Source organism: Grammomys surdaster, unplaced genomic scaffold, assembly GCF_004785775.1.
Source record: "Grammomys surdaster isolate TR1022 unplaced genomic scaffold, NIH_TR_1.0 125635, whole genome shotgun sequence".
Taxonomy (NCBI): Eukaryota; Metazoa; Chordata; class Mammalia; order Rodentia; family Muridae; genus Grammomys; species Grammomys surdaster.
The window spans coordinates 1,547,461-1,570,361 of NW_021620473.1; the positions used below are offsets into that span (position 1 = coordinate 1,547,461).

General features: G+C 41.4%; 1 protein-coding gene across 3 annotated transcripts in view; it reads left to right on the forward strand.

The window, feature by feature from the left end:
• The window catches only part of Nell1 (neural EGFL like 1), an 829,837-nt gene that overhangs the window by 205,410 nt on the left and 601,526 nt on the right, over positions 1–22,901 (forward strand). For all 3 annotated transcript variants that reach the window (XM_028787438.1, XM_028787439.1, XM_028787440.1), the window contains 4 exons: positions 6,417–6,489; positions 7,074–7,156; positions 17,605–17,739; positions 18,836–18,938. In XM_028787438.1, the coding sequence (XP_028643271.1) occupies positions 6,417–6,489; positions 7,074–7,156; positions 17,605–17,739; positions 18,836–18,938 (394 nt within the window). The remainder of the gene's footprint in view (positions 1–6,416; positions 6,490–7,073; positions 7,157–17,604; positions 17,740–18,835; positions 18,939–22,901) is intronic.

Genomic DNA, 22,901 nt, shown 5'->3' on the forward strand with positions numbered 1-22,901 from the left:
ATAGGGGCCAAGGAGGCCAGCTAATACAGGGCCAGAATGCTGCTGAAATGAACATAGGCCCATTGTGCTGTATCAGTACACTGCAGTTTCAGATGAGTATGAATGCATTTAAAGATAAATGAGGACGGACAAGGGGAGTTCTGTCTTTAACTCCTTATTTTTTTGAGAGAAGTTGCAGTACTGAAAGGCTCCTTTTTGTCTGTGGAAACACTCCCAGGTGAATTTTTGTGGGGAGAAATAAGGGTAAGGGAAATATTTAAAAAAATTTTTTTTTTTACTTTTATGTTTTTAAAATGTAGTGGTTTAAAATTTTAATTTTAATTTGTTTTATGTAGTTTTAGCATGGCAAATCTTTATCCTGCCACTGTGCTAGTTAGTTTTTGTCACCTTAACACAATAGAGTCACCTGGGAAGAGGAAATTTCAGTTGAGGAATTGCCTCCATCTGATTGGCCTGTGAGCATGTCTGTGAGGTATTTTAATAATCGACGTCAGAGTTCAGCCCACTGTGGGTGGCACTGTGCCTAGGCAGGTGGGCCTGGACTGTACAAGAAAGATAGCTGAGCAAGCCAGGGAAACAGTATTTCTCTGTGGTCATTGTTTCAATTGCTGCCTTGAGTTGCCGCCTTGGAACTTGAAGATAGGTAGACTGTAACATATCAGTCAAATAACCCCTTGTCTTCCCAAATTCTTTGTGGTTGGTGTTTCATCATTGTAACAGAAAGCCAACTCAGACAGAAATTGGTATGAGAGACTAGACTATTGCTGTGGTGGACCTGATCATGTTGGTTTTAGGGAGGATTGCTGAAGGATTTTAAGCTTTGGGCTAGAAAATATATTGAGTACTCAGGCTGCTCTATGGAAGCTTGATATATAAGAATGCTGAAATAAAGTAGACAAGGGAATCCTGGCTTGTGAAACTTCAGAGAGATGTTTAAGAGACCTTCACAGACTCTATAGGGGCTGTTTGAGTATTAAGTTTGAATTAAGAAAAAAAGTTTATCAGTTGGAGGAGACAGGAAATGGACATAGAAGAAGTTGGAGGGAGGAAAGGGAAGATGATGAACCATCTACCTCCATCTTAGGCTTAAAAGCCATCATATAGCAAAGACAAACTACGCTTATTTTTGTTTTTGGTTAAACCTCTGTTTCTCAAGGATTGGGCTATGTTCAACTTGTAACGTTAACTACAAAGGGTTCTGTATTGCATGTTCCAGGAAATGGCAACTGTGTCTTTGTTCAAAAAGTTGTAATAACCATCTGGCAACCCTACTTTGTTTCAAATAGTTGTTATCACTGCCCTGTTTGACTACATGTTATTATGTCTACCTTGTTATGACCACCTTGCAATCATGTCTTTGTTTCGGGAGGTCATTACGACTAACTTGTTCTGCTCCTGTAATTCTGCCTATTTTCCAGGCCAAATCTCCCATTTGGAAATCTTGTACCCCTGAGCTACAAAACCCTTGCCTTCCTCACATCCAATGCTGACTTCTTGAATCTCATCCAAGGAGAAAGCAGCCCATGTACATGGGGGAAAAATTGTGATAATTAATTTGTCTATGGTCTTTCTCCTCACTTTGAGGTTAACAAAGGGGAAAATGATTATATCTTAAGTAAAATATATTTAAAATGGATGTTTATAAGTTATAATCACAATAGTAAATTTTGCAAGAAAGAAAAGGAACCCATGGAAATAAAACCTTTGCTTTATTGGGACAGTAGATGCTGGTTAACTGGGGCTGAAAAATCAGATATGATTATCAAGAGATGAACATCATTGAGTAGGAATCTTTTGAGAATTCTTTAGTATTTCCTGAAGGTCAAAGCACTGAAGGTACAGTCAAGAGGAGGACAAAGCTATATCTCAACCTAGCAGCTAAAGTTGGTGATTTTGGTGGCATGAAAACTGCAGGATTGAAGGGCTCATAGAGCAGAGCTGAATCTTGGCTCTCTGTGGCAGTGTTGGAATCTCCCTGAAGAGAGGCCATATGTGAAGGTGCAGCCTCAGTTGCCATGCAGATCAAAGACTGGAGGGATCATGGAGAGAAATTAAGGCTTGTAACTATGAGAGGACAGGAAAGGCCATTGGTGAAGACATAGCTTCAACTACAGTGAAGACCCTAGCATATTGCTGATGATGGGACAATCACCAACAACAGTGTAGGTGTGGAGTGGAGTTAGCCTATGAGACGAGTTGTATATGCTGTGGCAGAACTGGAGATTTTGAGCTTCCAAGGCCCTTTGGAGCCCAGAAGATTGTGGATGAAGTTCAGTGTCAGACACTGAGCTACAGGGCTTGGAGCTACTCCGCTGGACTTTAGCTTTGGTTAAGAATGCTTGTTTTTATGCCCCAGTCATTCAATTTTGGAAGAAAGTATCCAACTTACTTTCTTTTTTACTAAAACCCACAGTTAAGTGTCTTTGGTCTTTAAAAAGAATCATCGAATTTTTAACCTGACGAATATTTTAAAGACTGTGGGACTTTTGAAGTTGGACTGTGTTTTCTACTGTGATAGTAACAGGAAAACTTTAGGACACACAAGAAAGAAAAGGTTATAGTTTCAGGGTGTTGTGTTTGTGTGTAAAGTTAACGAGGAGTCAGTTATGGTGGGTTAATTTTTTTCAACTTGACACAAATCAGAGTCACCTGGGAAGAAGAAATCTCAATTGAGAGTTACTGACATCAGATTGTGCAGCTAAGCAAGTCTGTGAGATGTTCCTTTCTTATTAATCAATGTAACAAGGTCCAGCCTACCACAGACAGTAACACCCCTAGGTATGCAGACCTGGGTTATATGAGAAACCAGGCTGAGCGAGTCAGGGAAGCAGGTTTCCTCTCATTTCCTGCTTTGACTTTCCTTGATAATGGACATTTAAGACAAATAAACCCTTTTCCCCCCTTAAGTTGTTTTTGGTCAGACTGTTTTATCACAGCAACAAAAAGCAAACGCAGATAGTCCAGTCCTAAGTCACCAATATCTAGGCACTGCATGATGAACGTGGTGAATCAATGCAAGAACTTGTGGTCCTTTCCTTATTTTGGGGAGGAGGTGGGATGCCAGCACTCCTTGCCTCCCAAGTGTGCACATTTTCACTCAGATTTCTGTCAATTACATACACAATGTACCCACACATCTGTGGGTGACAAGAGTGTTTATAGCCACACTTTGGTGGGGCACATGTACGTTTGTATCCATATTTCTGTCAGTTACACACACACACACACACTCACACACTTCTGTGCGACACATGCACATTCACATCTATACTTTTATGGAGCACATGCACAATCACATCCACACTTCTGTGTGTCACACGCAAGCAGACATCCACCCTTCTGTGAGTTGCAGTTGGTATTGCTGTCCTGCCTCCTGCTTTCTTTCAACCCAGCATCGATTTGAATCCATTCTGCATCAAGTTAACATCTTGATTTATGTGGTAAGAACAAGTTTTTATGCCCATGCGTGGGCTGACCCCTAGGACTTTTTCTCAGAAAAAAAAAAGAGATCAAATGCTTTGGGTTTTTGTGTTAATGAGCATTGGAAAGCTGTCAGCACTTATTTCAGGTTTTGTCCAAGTCAACATCATTGACCTTCACCTAATGATCTGTGACAGGAATGTGTGCATATGGATGAATGGGCAAACACACACACACACACACACACACACACACACACACACACACACACACATGCCAGAGATCAAAAGTGAAAAAACAGAAGCAAGGAAGGAAGGGTAGGAGGAAGTAATTTGCAACTTATCTTTTATTTAAAATGTGTACGTTCACTTCAAAGAAGGCCAAGGAAATCTAGCATGCCCTGGGTTGTTATTAGGCCAATTCTTGTTGTAGTTTTCAGGGTGGTTTTTAATTTTGTGAGGGAAAGCTAATTTATATAAAACACATTTCTGAGAACCCCTCTCATGCATGATGCAACCTCTTCTGACAGGAATGGATGGGCCTGGGTCTCTTCTGGCACATGTGTGTCTTCTGCATACTTCAGGATCATCAAGGTTGACCAGTACTCTTGTTTTGTCTGGGAGTGTCTTTGTTTCAGTAACAAGATATCCCTTGTAACAGAAAACCTCTATACATCTTGGGCAAAATAAGGTGGATGGTTATTCTAAATCTATCTAGAATCTATCTGATTACATAGGTATTTTCTTTTAAAAAATAAAATTTAATATTATATTTCTGCTTTGTATTTTAAATTAAATTGTGTTTCTATTATATGTACTATTCTATAGCTTTTAGTAAATTTACACAATAATAATCTCTCTATGGTATTTTTACATACATAACCTGTTTTGCTCATGTTTATGCCTCTCTTTCTCTATTGTCCCCCTACCCTCCCTTTCCACCATAGGTTTTTGTCATCCACACAGATGTGTCCCTTTTCTACCATTACATTTCTCTCTCATACTCAGAGGTTCTGCACATGAGAGAATGTTCAACAGTTGCCTTTTTCTTTTCTTCCTTTTATCCTCTGTTGTCCCATCTTCCACTTTGACTCTTTCTTCTTCTCTCACTGAATACTGTTCAAATTTGTTACAGTACAATGTTTTCTAGCATGATATTTAATTAATTTTCTACAGTGGTCGTTCTTTAGTGGAAATCTATAGTTTTGTATATATAAGCATATTTCTATACACACACCATATACATATGTGGAAAGGCAATTACAAACTGAGAGGTCTCATGGGTGACAGTGTAGATTCAGATGCCTGTTAAATTGATCTAAATCCTGTGTTAGAGGGATTGTTAATTTTGAATCCAGTGTCTCCCTCCAACTCCCTCCAAGTGATGCTCAGCGAAGTTCTCTCCCTTCTTGTGCAGTCCATATAGAAAGCCAGAGTTAAGATCTAGAACTTGGCTTCCCTTGACTTCTAAGCATAGATTTCTTTTCTTTTGAAGTTCTAATGTGTTTTGAAAGTTGCTCTGCCTCTTGAAGCAATTGTTTGGCTCTAAAAGATGGAGCATCTTTGTACCTGAGAGAAGCTGATTCAGATTGTATGAGGCTATAAGTTAACATGCTACATGGGGTTATAAATTAATAGTGAGAAGCAGTGGCAGGTTCCTCTTCTACGGTGAAGCCTTCTCCCGTTGTGATCATCAGCTCTGCTCTCTGGTTAAAGAAAATGCGGTTAAGAAATGTGCACAGTTCTGCTGTTGATGAGCCCTGATCCTGTTATTTATATTAATATTTTCAATTAAATTTTATCTTGAAATAAGTAGAGAGCAACACATGCTGATTACCTTGTTTAAAAGGCATGCACATAAATGTTTAGTGTTAGCCTCTCCAAAGACTTACCCACTATCTTAAGCCTATATTTTATTTACAGATGAAGCTCAGTATTCTGAACCAGAGTCCATGTCTACTATCTTTTCTCTTCTATCTCTTCCATTAGATCTAAAGAAAAAAAAATCTTAACACCAGAATCTTAAATTTAAAGCCAAGCCAATGTTTTCATTGAGAGATCAGTTTCCAGTGATTGTTTTAAATTTTTTTCTTCCAGACTGAATTGTAGTGTTAGATAGCCTTCTCAGAGATGTTGATCAGATTTTAAGATGCCAGCAAAGACTCAGTGTTGTTAAATTAGTTGAAGAGAGAAAATGGTTGTTTAATAATTTTTCTTTGATGTCTAATTTTATTTCCTTAACTAATGAATCAATGGAAGTCTTTATTGGGATTGAGAATATGGCTCAGTGGTTAAAGCATGGGCTATATAAACCTAAGAACTAGAGTTTGGGTCACCAATACCTAGTAAATGCTGGGAGAGTGTGGAAACATACCTGTGGTCCTAGCACATCTGAGGTGGAGATGTGATCCCCAGAGACAGGTGGCTAGCTAGAGTAGCCAGAGGGCTCTGAGTTCAAGAGAGAGACCCTGCCTAAATACATTTAGATTGAAGAAGATGCTTAACATTAAGCCCTTATGTCTGCATTCATGTGGACACAGGTACATGCATGTGTACGCTCACATTTATGCTCATACTTATGCAGACAGCATACACATATGTACATACACTGTACACATATGTATGCAAAAATGAGAAATCTTTTATTATATTTATTCCCCTCCCCCCAAAATCAAGCCTTGTAAATCCAGGGTGATTAGAGCATAAAAGAGCATTTGTATTTCATAGCATCCTTTAAATTTGATAGTTTATGAATGCAGATACCTCCTAATGCACCCTTGCTACTGTCTGTGCTGGTATCTACCAGATGGAATTCATTGTGACCTTCTCAAGATGAATGTACAAAGGATTTCTAGATGAGGGTAATTTGGGCTGGTGCTAACCAAGGCTGACTGGCCTCCTGAGTGAACCAGTCTTGCGAAGCATCCTCTGGATGTGGGGCTACTCAAGACCACTGGAAGCTCTCAACTTGATTGCTACTTATCTCTTCTTTGGTAGGGAATCATCCAGGACGGCAAGATCATCTTCATGCCGAATGGCTTCATCACACAGTGTCCCAACCTAAATCGCAGTAAGTAGCACAGGCGTTTCTGAATTAAATGTTATGTGACTTGTTCCTAGTGTCAAACAAAAACATCTGGAAGGAAACACACAAATTATGTAAGAGTGGCTTTGGAGACAGTAACAGGATTATCTGACATCAATATTACTGGATCTTTCAAGCTTGGAACAAGATTTTGTTACTTAGAAAATTACAATTTGAGGGTAAGAAAGGATTAGACAATGGGTTCTGTATGTTACAACAAAAATATATATTCAATATAATTACATAAATGTACGTGTAATGTAGAAAATATATATCTCACAAAATTATTTAAATTTTTTACCTGGGTATGGGTTACTTCTTGGAAAATTTTGATTTCATATGAGGATTTAGTTTAAAAATATCATGTTCTTTCCAGTTAATGGCCTCCTTTTCCCCTGTTTTTTAATTATTAATAAAAATGAGGGAAACAGTGTAAGAAGCAGAAATCCTCTGTAATTTCCTTCAAATTTTAATCTCAAGAAAGCAAAACCCCTTGTATAGTTAAATAACTCTCTTTTTGTCTCATGTGAGCACAAGATCAACACATGCCTTCTGTTTTCTTTATTGAGCTTGCCCAACATGCAGTGATTTCCTGAGCCTGGTTCAAGGAATAATGGATTTGCAAGAGCTTTTGGCCAAGATGACTGCAAAAGTAGGTGTCTAAATTCACTGTGATAGTGTGTCTCTTTGTCCTACCTGGATTTTAGAGCAATATGTTGTAACGGAAACACTTTTAGCTTGGCATGTGTAAAGTGCTGTGGCAAAATGTTTTATTCTTGCTCGAAATGAGACTCCCTGTAGTAATACGACCATTGATGTCTTTTATACAATTAGGGTGTATCACAGTGGTTTTCTTGAGAAGTGCTAGGAAACAGAATGCAGTTTGTATCACTGTAGGTTTCTTGTGAGTGAAAGAGAATTTGCCCAGTGGCTATGAAAGCAGACAGAATGAGAGATAATATATAGGCAGAGTCTCGGCAACTTGTGAAATAATGCATTTTGGATATAAGAATAATTGGCAATAATCAGGAGGGTAAAACAGCTATCATGAGCAGATTTCTGTCATTGCGAGACATTATATCAAGCCTCTAATATGTGACTCATTTTCAGATTGGTCCTGAGTTAAACGAAGGGGCAAAGATACCTTCAGTTGTATCATGCGGAATACCCATGTTATCATTTGTGCAGTAGATACTGTGTACAGCTCGGGGATAGTCCTGGGACCCTATTAGATACAAAGAGGCAAAAACAATCCCTCAGAAATGTTCATGTTGAGTAGCTGTGCTCCAGATGTAAATAATTAGGGCTTTTCATATATATTCATGAAGCATGGCTCCACATGAAAAGCTGAAGCCTTGTGGAAAAGGGCACTGAAAAAAAAAAACAACGAACAAAACAAAACAGAACATGCTGTTGTTACTGGAGTGATCAGATCTGGACACAGATTCTGGCCTAGGGCAAAGGAAGAATTAGGTTGGGCCTAAGAGACATTATACTCTGCAAAAGTAAGGATTTTAATAACAGTGAAAATGATACATTAGTCCCATTCGGCCTGTGGCTGACTGCTGCTGGCCTTCAGCTGTGGCATGTGGAAGTATAGGGGGAGGTGGCTATGTGATTGGGAGCCATAGATTATGCCATGGCTGTCATTCTTTCTATCTCAAACTAGACTTTTGGCCAAGACATCATCGAACTTGTGTGTATGTGTGTATGTATATGTGTGTGTGTACATGTAGGTGGGTGCACCCATGTATAGGTGGTAAGGCTGGAAGTCAATATTGCTACTTCTCCAAATCACTTCCCACCTTAGGACTTTCTCACTATACCTAGAACTCACTAATGACTACACTGCTTGGCCAGTGAGCCCCCCAATATCCTCCTGTCTCTGCATCCCCATTGCTGGTGTGTTAACAGGCCAGAAGACTTGACTTTTTACACGGACAATGGAGAACAAAGTTAGGTTCTCATGCTTGCAAGGGTAAGCACGTAAGCCACTAAACTGTCTTCCGGTGCCTCAAACCAAATCCTCTTTTGTCTGGAAAAGAGAGAGAATGCTTTTGTAAAGAGAAAGATGGAGACGAGGCTGGAGTCCTAAGGCATTAGCTTTTCACCTTCAGAGTGTAGAGAAAATTAGAATCACAGGTAACTATTCGCGATCCCGGCTGGTGGCACACAGAGGCTTTTATGTCACATTGTCTGCAGCAGCTTGATCTCAATACTGGTAATTATATTTTAGCATGCTAGCAAATTTTTAGAACAAGACACAAGCCACTCAGCTTCAGGTGATGGCTGGCCTCCATTCTCAGCTCTCAGGATGCTCTTTTCTTTCCCGTTCTCCCCCATTGTGGGCAATGCCAGTTTTCTCCTTTAAGCTGGGCACTGTCTAGGAGACACAACGAACTCTAACCTTCAAACATTATTATGTAAAGTGGGCATTTGTGAAGTGAAAGACATTTAATTGTGGGAAATTATAAGCTGAAAATAGTTTCATTCACCTTCAAAACCTGCTCCCTAGGTGCTTTGCGAATTTATAAGTCTGTTCCTTCTAAACTAGATAGATGTGTAATTCTACAAGGGATTATGTCCATTTTCACTGCATTATTTGGAAGCTATGGTAATCTAGAATGGGAAATGGATACACACACACAGACACAGACACACAGACACACAGACACACAGACACACACACACACACACACACACACACACACTTAAGCCCAACTAGCCAATGGTAGGCTTTTTCCAGGCCAAGAGGCAAAATTTAGGATACTGTGTTTTTGCTTGTTTTATTAAAATATAATCGTGAATAACCTAAAATATAACTATTAAAAAGTGCGAAAACCATTCTTAGCTTACAGGCTATACAAATGGTAGATAGAATTTGGCCTATGGAACTACGTTGGTGTAGAGGAAAAGGGAAACTCATTCATTAGGAAAACTTATTGAGCAGTTTCTATGTGTTTGATCCAGTGCTTATCTTTTATGTTCAATATCCTCTTAATTCTCCAAATAATTCTGAACGATTAGCTTAATTTGTCAACATACTTCATAGAGGAGACGACTGAGGGTCAGGATGGGTAAGGAGCTCTTCCTGAGAAAAGAGAAGGCAGATCCAGGACCAGAACTCAAGACTCTTAGACCTTGAAATTCCAGCCATATCTAAGAAATTTAAGGTTAGAGAAAAGAGGATTGTAAAAAGAAATAAAATAAAATGTGTAGAAGGGGAGAGGTGGGTGTTAAATGGTAGATAGCAAGAGGATGGAGAGATCAGAAAGGAGAAAGGAGAAGAAATGTAAAAAGGGCTACTTCACTGAGCCCTGGCCAAGTTTTTCCTTTTATGCTTTATTTACATTTCATATGTTATCCCCTTACCCCATCCCCACCCACCCAGGAAGCCCCTATCCCCTCACCCCTCCTCCTGCTTCTCTGCGGATGTACCCCTACCTACCCCCACACTCCCACCTCCACACCCTCAAATTCCCACCCCCTGGGGTGTCCAGCCTTCATGAAACCAAGAATCTCTTCTCCCACCTATGCCCGACAGGGCCATACTCCCTTACATATATAGCTGGAGCCATGGATCCCTCCCTAAGTGCTCCCAGGCTGGTGGGTTAGACCCTGGGAGCTCTGGTTGGTTGGTATTGTTGCTCTCCTCATGGGGCTGCAAACCCTTTCATCTCCAGCAGTCTTCACTCTAACTCCTCCATTGGGAACCCCATGATCAGTTCAATGGCTAGCTGTGAGCATCTGCCTCTGAATATGTCAGACTCTTGCAGACCTCTGAGGAGACATCCATATCAGGCTCTTATCGGCATGCACTTCCTGACTTCCACATCAGCGTCTACCTTTGGTGACTGCACATGGGATGGATACTAAGGTGGAGTGGTCTTCAGATGGCCCCTCCTTCAGTTTCTGTCCCTCACTTTGTCTCCATATTTGCTCCCTTGAGTATATTGTTGCTCCTTCTAAGAAGGACCGAAGCACCCCCACTTGGTCTTCCTTCTTTATGAGCTTCATGTAGCCTGTAAGTCCAGAAACTCCTAGGTAAATGGAAGGAACTAGAAAATATCATCCTGAGTGAGGTAAGCCAATCACAAAAGAACACACATGGTATTCACTCACTGATTATTGGATATTAGCCCAGAACCTTGAAATACCCAAGATTCAACCTGGCCAAGTTCTAAGGTTCACTGTAGGGAGTGAATGAATTGCCTGCAGTCACCCAGTGAGGAAGAAGTCCTAGCCCGGAGCAAGACTTTTTAACCTCACCCTTTGCCTCCAGACTACTTGTTTTCCTTAGAAACTGGTGATTCTTTGAGCCCTGGGTTGACACTGTGTGTGCTTCTAGAAAAATGATAAAGATTCTTCTGTCTGTGTCATCTGACTTCTGACTATACAGAGTGACTCTCCCAGGTGAAATCTGTGAGAAGAATTTGTAAAGAATTTCTCAAGGACAAATTTTTCCAAAGTTTTTTCTCTCCTGCCCATGGTAAAGTCTGTACAAGGTTTTTTTTTTTTTTTTTTTTTTTTTTTTTTTTTTTTTTTTTTTTTTTTGCTGTGCAAGGATAACCCTTTCTGTGCTATGTATAGGGGTTTACTTCCTTTTCAATTACCCTCCACAGCCTTCCCTTTGCACCAGAGTTTCCTTTAATTATTAGACTATATTGTCTATCTGCCCCCACCCCTACAAAACAACTATCAAGATGAGAGCTCAAAGGCTCTGAACTTCAGCAGAAACCTTCAGGGTACAGGTTGGCATTGGTACTTGCTAGTCTCCTGTCACTTCTGTCACTCTGCTTTGGCTTCTGAATCTTTCTTTTGAGACACATCTATGGTGACTTTTGAGATTTTTACTTATACATTAGATACAGGATTTTAGTTCATTCAAGCAGAGAAGTCCTTCAGGGCATCTGGTCTACCATCTTGGTGGAAACAAAACATCATTTATCCGTTTGGCAGGTTGAAGGATGTGAGGCCAACTGGAAGTTAAATACAGTTCCAAGATGCAAAGAGAATTGAATGGCATCAGGTCTACTTGGAGTCAAGGCTTATCTTCAATTAAATAAACCTAGTGTGACAAGTGTTAGTGGGATGTGATTGGAGATAGGTTTGGGTTATCTGGTAGCTGTGATTTAGACACAAATATAATCAGAGAGCTCAAGGCAGAGATGGAGACAGGGATTTGGAATCATAATGACCTGAACCCAAGCCTTGTTTTGTCATTGTTGTCAACGTTCCTAGTCTTGAACAAAGCACTGGACTTTTCCAGCTGCCACATCACTAACATCAGTCTATGAGCTTTGGTGCAGGATCATGATGCATATTCAGTGAGCATCGGCTGCTGTTCATACTGGTAATCGAGGACCCACCAGTGGTCTCTAAAGAAATGCGTGGCTTCCTCAGTGATTAGACATCACAAATACCAGCAGCATCTCCTAGGCTTTCATCTGCAGTAGGAAGAGAGGAGACTTGAAATGATAATTTATATGATATGTTATATATTGGTATTCATGCCTGGAAACTTCAAAGTTCTTCCAGTAGCACAAATCCAGAGTATGGTACCATCCCTCAGTATGTAGTCCTGGGTTGCATAAGAAAGAAAACTGAGCAAGCCATGAAAGGAAGTGAGTGAGCAGCCACCCTCCCTGGACTCTTATCAGTCCATGCTTTTGGTTTCACAGACAAAGGAAAGTAAGTAAAACATTGCCTTTCTGAGTCTGACTTTGTTTCCTTATTTGATTATCTCCAGTCATATCCATGTTTTCCCTGTACATAACAAAACTTCATTATTCTTTATGGCTGAAAAAGAATCTCATGGCTTGTGTGTACACATTTTATCTATCCATTCCTCTGTTGTTGGGCACCGTGGTTGGTTTCCCAGCTTAATTTTTTGAACAGAGACGTGCAAGTCTCTCTGTGATGTGCAGAGAACGTTGACATAAAAATCTCCCTGTGGTGTGCTGATCTGGTAAAGAATGAGAAGTGGCATAGCTGGGCCATCTAGTATGTCTATTCTCAGGCACTTTCATACTGATCCCCGTAGTAACTGGACTAGCTTATGTTCCCACTCAGTGTACAGGCGTTCTTTTGTGTGCACCCCCATCAGCTGTTGCTTTTATTTGTGTCCTTGAGAACTGCCATTCTGACTGGAGTGAGATGGATTCTCTCAGCCCATTTCTCAGACGGCTAAAGTCTTAATTTTGTCTCTTGTTGCTGTGATAAGAGACTCTGACAAAAGCAACTTAAAGGAGATGGGGCTTGCTTGGCTCTCTGTTCCCTAGTCCATCCTTACCTTGGAAGTCAAGGCATCAGTAACTTGAAGCAACTGCTCAGCTTGGATCCACAGTCAGGAGCAGAGAGCAGTGAATTGGTGCTCAATGCTCAGTCCTTCGCATTTAGCTCAGTGTCCAGCACAGAAAATGGTGCTTCCCACATTCAGGGTGGGATTTTGTACCTCAGTTAACCGAATTAAGAAAAATCCCTCATAGACATGCCCACAGGAAAACCTGATCTAGAAAAGTCCTCACTTAGACTCTCAAGCCAGGAAATTCTAAACTGTGATCAGTTGCCGATTTAAAACCAGCCCTTACAAAGAGGGTGAACATTTTCTCATATACACATTGGCCATTCGTACTTCATTCTCTGAAAGCTGTTTTCCTACATTAAGCTCATTTGTTGATATTTTTAGTGTTTAAGTTTTTAGAGTTCTGTGATACTGAGTTCCAAGATATTAATCAGAGCTAGCTAGATTTTCTCTGACTGGGAATTCCTTTTGAAATTGTTGTTTACTTACCTATGCTTGCATGCACACACATGCATGCGGCACAAGGCCCACTCGTTGGTCAGATAACCCACCTTCAGGAGTCAGTTCTCTCCTTCCATCATGTGTTTTCTGGTACTGGAACTCAGTTTTTCAGGCCTGGAAACAAGCAGCTTTACTTGTTATACCAACTCACCAGCTCCTCGAGTTGGAATTTCTTGATTACTTTTGTTTATCTCCCTAAGATCTGTGTAGGCAAATCAAGTTCCATTTAGAGTAGCACTTCACATTATAACATATTTAATTTTGGGACCCTTCTTGTTCGAAGAACTCAGTGATGATTTTCCAATTTAGGCTTGCAGGTTTAACAGTAGAAGATTTACATGTTCTCCCATCCATATAACAAGCACCAGATTGTACTTCAATGCAGAAAGGCAATCTACTGTATGACTAATGCACTCGGATCCATTCATTGACCTCTTCCTGTGAAAAAGCCCTCCGCTGTCTGTCTTCCAATGTGTACAGCTAGGAATAAATGATTCAGTCTGTGGTTGCTTAGATAAGTGCAAGAACAAAGGTAAACACAATGGAGATGCAGACCTGAGACTGTATCTATCTGGAATCTCAGGCGTCCTCCGAGAGAGGCAGTTGTGTAGAAATAGCTTTTCAAAATGAATTTGTATAAATTCAGTATGCTCCCACCAATGGCAGAAAATGTAATTCATTTCTTTTGACTCAGAGCTGTTTTTCTCCTTTATTGTTGTTATAGGATTTAGCAGAGGAAAAGAAGGCAAGATTACATATTAAATGCCTTTGAAAAATTAGATTTTTTTTGCCTTAATATCCCTTTGCCTTTGTTATCTGTTTATTACACTCTCCTTATTATACAGATTAGGGCTTTTCCATGTTGCTAGACAGAACTAAGTATATTAAAAGTCAAAAGAAAGTTCAGACAGGAAAACAAAATGCATTACATTATAAATGAAGTTTTCTTAGGGCTGGAGCCTCACAGGTGGCCATAGCTCAGCTTTGTTGGATGGACACTGGTCATCACAAAGGCTAACCTCAGATAGGCTTCCATGTTACAGAACGTCAGTAGGTAAAGCTCCCTCTCAGATCATGGGGTCTTTAAGGACTTTCCTTCTTGGTGTCACACAGACACTAGAGTTGTTCTAGATTTTCACAGTGAAGGCACACGCACACCTCCTGTTGAGGTCACAAGCTCCATTTCAAGCTACCTTTAGCAGGTATATCTAGCTCATATCTGTTTTTGTTCTCCTCAGCTCCTGTAAGAGCTATTGGGGCTAAAAGATGGAATAAATATAGTGAGTGATGAGCTGTCATTTCATTATCTTTGATGTATATACGGCTTGGTTACTTACCCTCGCCAGACTCTTGGAAGTGTATTTTACTTTTGCTTCCTAAAGAATTCCCAAAGGTATTAATTACCGTAGATTCTAGAAACTCTATAATTAGGCTGGAGCTTTAAGTAAAATGCAATGCTTTGGAAGATCATATATATTAGAATGAGCTGTAGGGAGTTTAAAGCAAGTCTGTCAGTTCTCATCTCTAGGGTGAACATGGAGCATGTAGGGAGTTGAGGGGTATACTTTCTCCATCATTTGCATCTCACCATAGGAAGTAACAAAGAACACCTCCCCCTGAGAAAATACAAGTGACTGGAGGAAAATGATGAAATAGCCACAAATGACCATACCATAGGTTAGACTTACACACGGACTGTATTTTCAGAGAGTAGTGCTGTTTAGAAGCACAGGGAGAGAGCATGAAACCGACTGTTGGCAGCTGATAGTTGTCGGTGGGGGGAATGTCTCATTTTCTTCAGTGGTATAGCCGCTGATGATTTGTTTCTGCTCTGGTGAACCTCCCACACATGCTTGGGTAAGAAGCTACAGTTAAACTCAGGAGGTCACACATAGAAAAGAGCCATTGGAAAAGGAGAGGGCCTTGTTAAGTAAAAGGGCTCCAGAGGGAGAGAGAGGGAGATGAGGGAGGAGAATGGGCTGCATGTAAAAATGGCTTAAATTTATTATATAAATGGATAAAACTGTTGCACAATAAAAATACCGATAAAAGAAAGATGGTGGGAGAGGAGAAAGATGTTGTTTCCCAGGCTTGCGAGACAGTGTGATTTAGAAAGAAAAGAAAAATTAGGAATTGGTACTTGATTCTCACAATGACACTTTATGTGAAGGAAGTAGGGGGTAGGGAGGCTGAGTCAGTCTTCTACATGGGTGTCACAATGGACACCTCAACTAAAGTGCTACAGTTTTTGTTAATCTTTGTCTTTTTTGTCCTCTTCCTCTTCTTCTTCCTCCTCCTCCTCCTCTTCCTCCTCCCTCTCTCCCTCCCCTTCCTCCTCCTCCTCCTTCTCCTTTTTTTCCTCCTCCTCCCCCTTCTCCTCCTTCTCCCTCTCCTTCTCTCACTCCCCCCTCCTCCTCTCCCTCCCCTTCTCCTCCCCTCCTCCTTCCCCTCTCCTCCTCCTTCTCCTCCCCTCCCCCTCCTCCCCTCCTCCTTCTCCTCTTCTCCTCCTTCTCCTCCCCTCCCCCTCCTCCCCTCCTCCTCCTCCCTCTCCCTCTCCTCTCCCTCCTCATCCTCCTTCTTCTTCACCTTCTTCATCGTCCTCCTCCTCCTACCCTCCTCCTCCTCATACCCTCCTCCTCTTCCTCCTCCTCCTTGTCCTGTTCTTCCTCTCCCCCTCTTCTCTCTCTTTGTCTGTGTGTGTTTGTGTTTGTGTCACCATAAATAAAATCAGGCTTCACACATGCCAGGCAGGTGTACTACCACTGAGCTACACTTTGGCTCTATGTTGTGTGTGTGTGTTTTTTTCCTCAGGAAAACTAGAGTAGACTGGATGACAAACATTTAAGAAAGAGAATTGAAGCCATAGGGAGAGGAGCTTTTAAGGGAAACTAGTGGTGCTGAGTGTGGCCATGGGTAGGGTGAGGCCTAGAGGACCTCAGATATCTGAAGACAAAGCTTGCTCAAGACTAGGTCAAGGATAGAAGAAGGCAGGAGGATCTTCAGTATTTGAAAGTAAGGCTTTTCAGGATGGAGTCCAAGAAGAACCATCCCGGAGGGAAAGGGGAGTTTTCTTAATCTGAATCAAGAGGATTGTTTCAGACATGTTGAGCTAACTAAGAAGAGGCTTTCTCAGGAGAAAATGAGTATGCTGCCACCTAGTATGATCACTCTCAGGAAGTCCTTATGAGGATGACTGAGCTTCATACTCCCTGTGAATTTGTAGAGTAAGCATCTGTGGTTAACAGCATGAAAGACTACCCCAGAGAAGTGTGCATGCATGTGTGTGTGCATGTGTGCGTGTATGCTGGTGCATGTGCATGTAAGGGCATACACACATGCATGTGTGCATGCCTGTGTGTGTGTGTGTGTGTGTGTGTGTGTGTATTTCGAGGCCAGAAGCTCATGTCAATGTCTCCTTTCCCCACTTTTCCTCTTATTTTTGAGATAAGAGTGACCCCTTGAATTAGGAGTCCTTCGATTCAGCTAGCTTGGCTAATGAACATTAGAGATCTGTCTTCATCTCCCTTGCAGCATGGTTACAGACAACTGCTGCACACAGCTTTGACCTGGGTGCTGGGGATGGAACTCATGACCTTAGGCTTGCCTGGAAAGTGCTTTACTCACTGAATCATCTCTCTTCCGCTCCCACAACCAACCAATCAGCCAGCCAACCAACCAACCAACCAACCAACCAACCAGCTAACCAATCAACCAACCAAATCTTAATCTCAGTTAGGGTTTTCTCAACCTCCCCTGATCTGAATGTTCAAATGAATTCCTGGGCATTCTGTCTGGGGACACTGATCTTGGAAGACACTGGACTCTCCAATGGCTTTCTTGTTGCAATTCCCTAGAATTTTCAGCTGAGAGGAAGTTACTACTTCACTTTTGTGAACTGCACAGAGAGGATGGTGGGAGACAGATGTGAGCACACGAGGCTTCCCAATTAAATCTCTACTCAGCATCCTAATCAGTTCTTGGGAACACTCTCATTGCCAGCACATCTGTGTGGGTTTGTGCTGTAAGCACATGCTGTCATGGATACCCATGAGGCTCCATAGACGCCATTTAATGTCTCATTTGATGTTCATTAGACCACGGGAGACAGCATGTCTTCAATTTAGTGTGATTTTACCTGTGTGAAAACCCAGAAAACAGATTCTGTTAAGAATCAGGAAACAACTCAGCGATTTTTTTCCTCTCTTTCGTTGAATTTTCCCCTCCTCATTACTATTAGCTTTGCTGGAACAGTGCAATCTAATCACACAAATTACAGTCACTAAATCTTTCTGCAGCTGAATTATGCAGAGACAAGACTTGGTCAACTGGAAAATTGCCATTGCGAGAAGACCTGCCAAGTGAGTGGGCTGCTGTACAGGGACCAAGACTCCTGGGTGGATGGTGACAACTGCAGGAACTGCACGTGCAAAGTAAGCCCCTAACTTAAGTCTTTTCTCCAAGACCCAGGTCCACTGATTAGCATGTGGCTATGCTACTTAGCACATAGTGCTGCTTCCGTTATACCCACTCATCTTTACAGAACTTAGCAGTTCCAAATACTCAGAAATTAAAGTATATTTTTTCTATACTCTTTGATCTATCTTTGTTTAAGTAACTTACTATCTTGAGTCTGAAAGTCAGGTGTGGAGGGAGCCAGACATTCCTTTGATTTCCAGGCCTAAAGGGAGCTTTATTCTCTTTATTCTTTCTCCTAGAGTATACACTTTAAGATTTAATTCTATTACTTTTAATTATGTGCACTCATGTGCATCTCTGCCTGAGTGTGTGGGTGAGAGTGTAGGTACCCACAGGAGCCATACGTTTTGGGTTCCCCTGTGGCTGGAGTTACAAATGGCAATAAAGCTGAACAATATGGATGCTGGGAACTGAGCTCAGACCCTATGAAAGGCTGGTACACACTTTTAAGCTCTGAGCTACCTCTCCAGCCCCATAAGCTTTTAATAGTTTAATTAGTCTCTCAATGTTTTTGTTATATTTTTGCAAGGTGTCTGTTCCTCAGAACTGGAGATACACACCTCTCCCTGCTTTACAGAATATCTTTCATCTATAGACTCCTTTAGCTTCAGAAAAATCATAAGAATGTCACCTCAGATTAGTATGTAAACCCTGTCCAGTTGAAATTACTTGATAAGTATCTGAAGAATGCCATTGTTTGTCCAGGAAAACACAAAATGGATTGTTAGAGCCTTAAAAATGATTGACAGGGTCTACTAAAGGTGTTATTTATGTTCTCATAGAAATAAGCTTTTTGTTTTCTGCCTAATCTACTTAGTCCACATGGGCAGGTGGATGAAGCCAGTGCTGTTTATCAGAAAAGTAATTGAGGTGACACAGGTTCATTCCGGCTGAAGAGAATACTTTATTTGTGATTGTGGAGGGGCCTGGGAATTCCCCATACTGCCCCCTTGTCTGCCTGAGGTCCTGGAGAAGCGAGGCAAACTTCCTCAGAAATAGACGTGTTAAGCGAGGACCTCAGAGACCCCTTTTCTGTCTTCCCTTTCTCAGAGTGGTGCTGTGGAGTGTCGAAGGATGTCCTGTCCTCCACTCAACTGTTCCCCGGACTCACTTCCTGTGCACATTTCCGGCCAGTGTTGTAAAGTTTGCAGACGTAAGTGTTCACCAAGATTCAGAGTGATGCTCTGTGCTTTTTGAACCCAGACTAACTTTTCCCTCTGTTTTGGAACCCAACTAACTTTTGTGAATTAAAGCAGTGGCAGTTCATCCGATGCTGGAGAAGAAGTGCCGAACGATTCAATCCCTATCTTTGCGGCAGACACTATACACACGCTCCTCCTCCTCAGAAACAATGCCCTACCCATCCAAATTACTGTCCCCCATTCTTTACATCTGAAGTGACCAAGTCACTTCTCTGGTTTATAACACCAGGCTGGACTTGAGTGTGAATGTACAATCTCCCAAGTTTATGTGGTTTAGTTTTTTTAATTTTAAATAATCAAGTTAAGGGTCAAATTCTGTATTTAGTTTCTCTGAGGATTTGGATATATCTCTTGTTATTAAGGTACCCTTTTTAGAACTTTCAGTATGAAATTAGTTTAAAACACTGAAATATTTATCTTCAGTGTTGGCCAACTAAAGTAATAACGATTAAAAAATACCTTTTCAGCCTAGAGAGATGGCTCAGCAGTTAAGAGCACTTGCTGCTCTTGCAGAGGACCCAGATTCTATTTCCAGCATCCACACGGCATCTCACAACCATCTGTAACTCCATTTCTAAGGGACCTGGCACCTTCTTTTACAGGTGCTGGTACCAAACATGGTGCACATACATATATACAGGCACTCACATGTGTACATAAAAGAGAGAACTTAGAAAAGTGCTCTTCACCACCATTGCAGAGGACACTGAATGAAATGACACAGCGAGATGAACACAAAGTAAACTAAGAGGCAGAGAGCCATGCATGTGTCTGCTATGTGCTGTACTATGCTGGACACTTCCACTCAATGTGTTGGCTTCTCATGGTAAGGTATCTTACATTGTTAGCATCCTGTTTTACCAGACACTCCAGCCTATGGGGAATCAGTTTCCCAAGACCACAAGACTAGTGAGATCCCAAACTAGCTTTGCTGACTACAAAGCCTGCAGATTTTCCATAAAAGCACCTGACCTAGAGAGAAAACTTCTGGATAGAAATATGGTAGCCTCGCTGGGTGGTGCCTACATGCATTCCTTCACTGGGAACACGGAGGCTGAAGGGTCCAAGGCTGTGAGTTTGAGGCTTGCTTGGGTTACATGAGACTCTGTCTCAAAGATGCCAACAACAAAACATCTCCTAACCAAAAAAGCAGGCAAGCAAACAGACAAATGGAATTTACATATTCTGCTTTGCTGACTTAGCCATTAGCATCTAATTGTATCTGCATACTTTTAAAGACAATGAATTTTATTTTACTGAATTTCAGTTTCCCACCGTTTTGCTGTTGCATACCATTTCCCAGTTATTGAAAGTCCAGGTTGTTTTCCTTTTTTCACTATTATAAGGTCTCTATGATAATGTGCTTCATACAGAAACACATTTTTGATTGTTTTGAATTTCCTTAATATAAGATTATCCGATGTAAAATGATTGGGCTTCAAACTGACACTGGAAAGACCCCTTTGCATTTATTTATTTAGTGTATGTGTAGGTACATGTGGGTGGGAATCAGAGGACAGCGCTGGCTGTTGGTTCTCTCCTTCTGCCATGTGTGTCCAGGGAATGGGCTCATATATCAGCCTTTGCAGTAGGGGCCTTCACCTGCTGAGCCATCTTGCTGGCCCTCAAGGCCTTGGATACATATAATTAATTCTCTTTATTATATATTAGGGAGATGGATATTTATCTCCATTCCAGTTCATTTTAGAATTGTCGAGTTATGATATGATCCCAGAAGTTGCCCAAGTTTTCCAAGATGCTGAAGCACCACCTAATGATAATGGCACAGTTTTATATTTATGTGGAGTCCAGATCAAGTTGATTCCATAGAACTCATCTTCTCAGTGACTCTGATGATACTTTGAAGCTCAGAGATTGAGTGAGAATACGAACACAATAGATTAATATTTAATATACCTCTAAAGTTAAAAGGTTGAGAATTTCTGGCCTGAAAGACTTTATTTCAGATTTTAAGTAGGTAGTTTTGGGTGTCTGGTTTGGGTTGTGAAAGAAGCTCCCTCTGAGTCAGGGTCAACTTCCAGTGTCCAGAATTGAAGTGTTACAGTTGTAGTGCAGTGTGGACACGTGCATGTTTAGGAATGTTCATGATAACAACTTAGCAGTATATTTAGAAATGAGTAGGAGCTTTTTTAGGTGCTCATGTGAGTAAGAACATACCTGTCAGAGGGAAACACACAGGTTAAAAAAGACACATAGAATAAAACACGGAATTGGTGTTTTCAATTTAAAAATTAAGGATTTTTGAGACCATTCGGGGGCTGGGCCTAGGCCTCCTACACATTTGTAGCAGATGTGCGACGACTTGGTCTTCATGTAGATCCCCTAACAACTGGAGCAGACGCTGTCTCTGACTCTGTTCTCCACCATTAGATCTTCTTCCCCTAGCTGGACTGCCTGGCCAGGCCTCAGTGGTAGAGGATGCCCTTAGTCCTGCTGCTACTTGGTGTCCCAGGGTGGGATGATACCCAAGTTAGGATAACTTCCCCTTCTCTGAGAAGAAGAGGGAGTAATTGGGGGTAGGACTAGGAGAAGAGGAGGGAGGGGGCAGTGACAGGGATATAAAGTGAATAAACAAATAAATGAAAAAAGAAAAATTAAATATAAGATTATTTTTTAAAAATTAAGGATTTTTTTTTGGGTGGATGACATTGTGTGGATGGTTCAGTGGATAAGAACACTGGCTGCTCTGCAGAGAACTTGGGTCTGGTTTCCAGCATCCACAGCTCCCAATTGCCTGTAACTTCAGTTCCAGGGGATCTGATACCCTGTAGCCTTCTTGGCCACCTACATGCATGTGGTATACATAAAATTACACAGGTGCACATATATAGGCATATTTTTTAAATGAAGTTTTAAAGCAGGGCTAAGGAACACTCAGAGAAGTGATTTAAGAAAGGGCACTGTGTTAACCAAGCTGGAGGTAGTGACTAAGCATGGGACTTGGACATATTCCATCTGAAGGTGATGGCACAAGCAAACAGAGACTGCCTGGGGAGAGGAAGAGGAGAGATGGCTGTGAGTGACAGCTAAAGGACCTGCCATGTAAGCATGGATTTGTGTGAATGTCTGTGAGAGAGCAGGTGCCACGTTTTGAATGAGAGCCCACCGGAGACAAGCAACAGAGACAGGACAGAGAGAAGAAACGGTTTGGTGTATGCTTGTATGTAATATGCCTTCTGTTTGGCATCTGTGGGTAGGAGATGCCTTGGTAATACTTAGTTTGATGCGGTTATCTTACTCAGAGAAGGGGAGTTTGTAAGCTCACCAAAGCAATTTACTGAGGGAAGGAGAACCCTTGGGTGTTTAGCACTTCTGATCTGCCACATACTTTTGGTGGAAAGCAGAGTGCTATGTCTGACATTCAAAGTCACCAAGTGCCCAGCGATGGCTGACATATGTGAGGGAATGAAGATCTGAATGTGGACAGAGGGATCTCTTATGCACATTTGAAGGGTCAACAGATACATCACCTGTTAATTGTTCATTCATTGTACACCCAAGTGGCCAAAGTGTCCAGCTCCTCCACTCAGGAAATCAAGGTCAAATCCAAAGGCCTGGAAGTCTGTGGGTGCAAAAGGAACAATAAACTGTCTCTAGATGCCCAGCATGCTATTTCTGACATCATGAGGAAGTATATACTGGGGCTGGGTTTCAATTTCATGGTTGGACACTGTGAAATACCCTACTTTGCATGTCCCTGGTGTGACATGAAGGGCTCCAGGTGTCCATTTGCATTCCTGTTCACACTGAAAGCTGTAGGAATGAATTCTCCAGTGCCCAGCCAAAGGCAGTAGGGCCTGACTCACCTTGTGCTTGAATTTCCTCAGACAGCAAAAATAAGTCTTCTGGCTGCAGATCAATAGGTTTGATAACAAGGACTCATGTTATACATA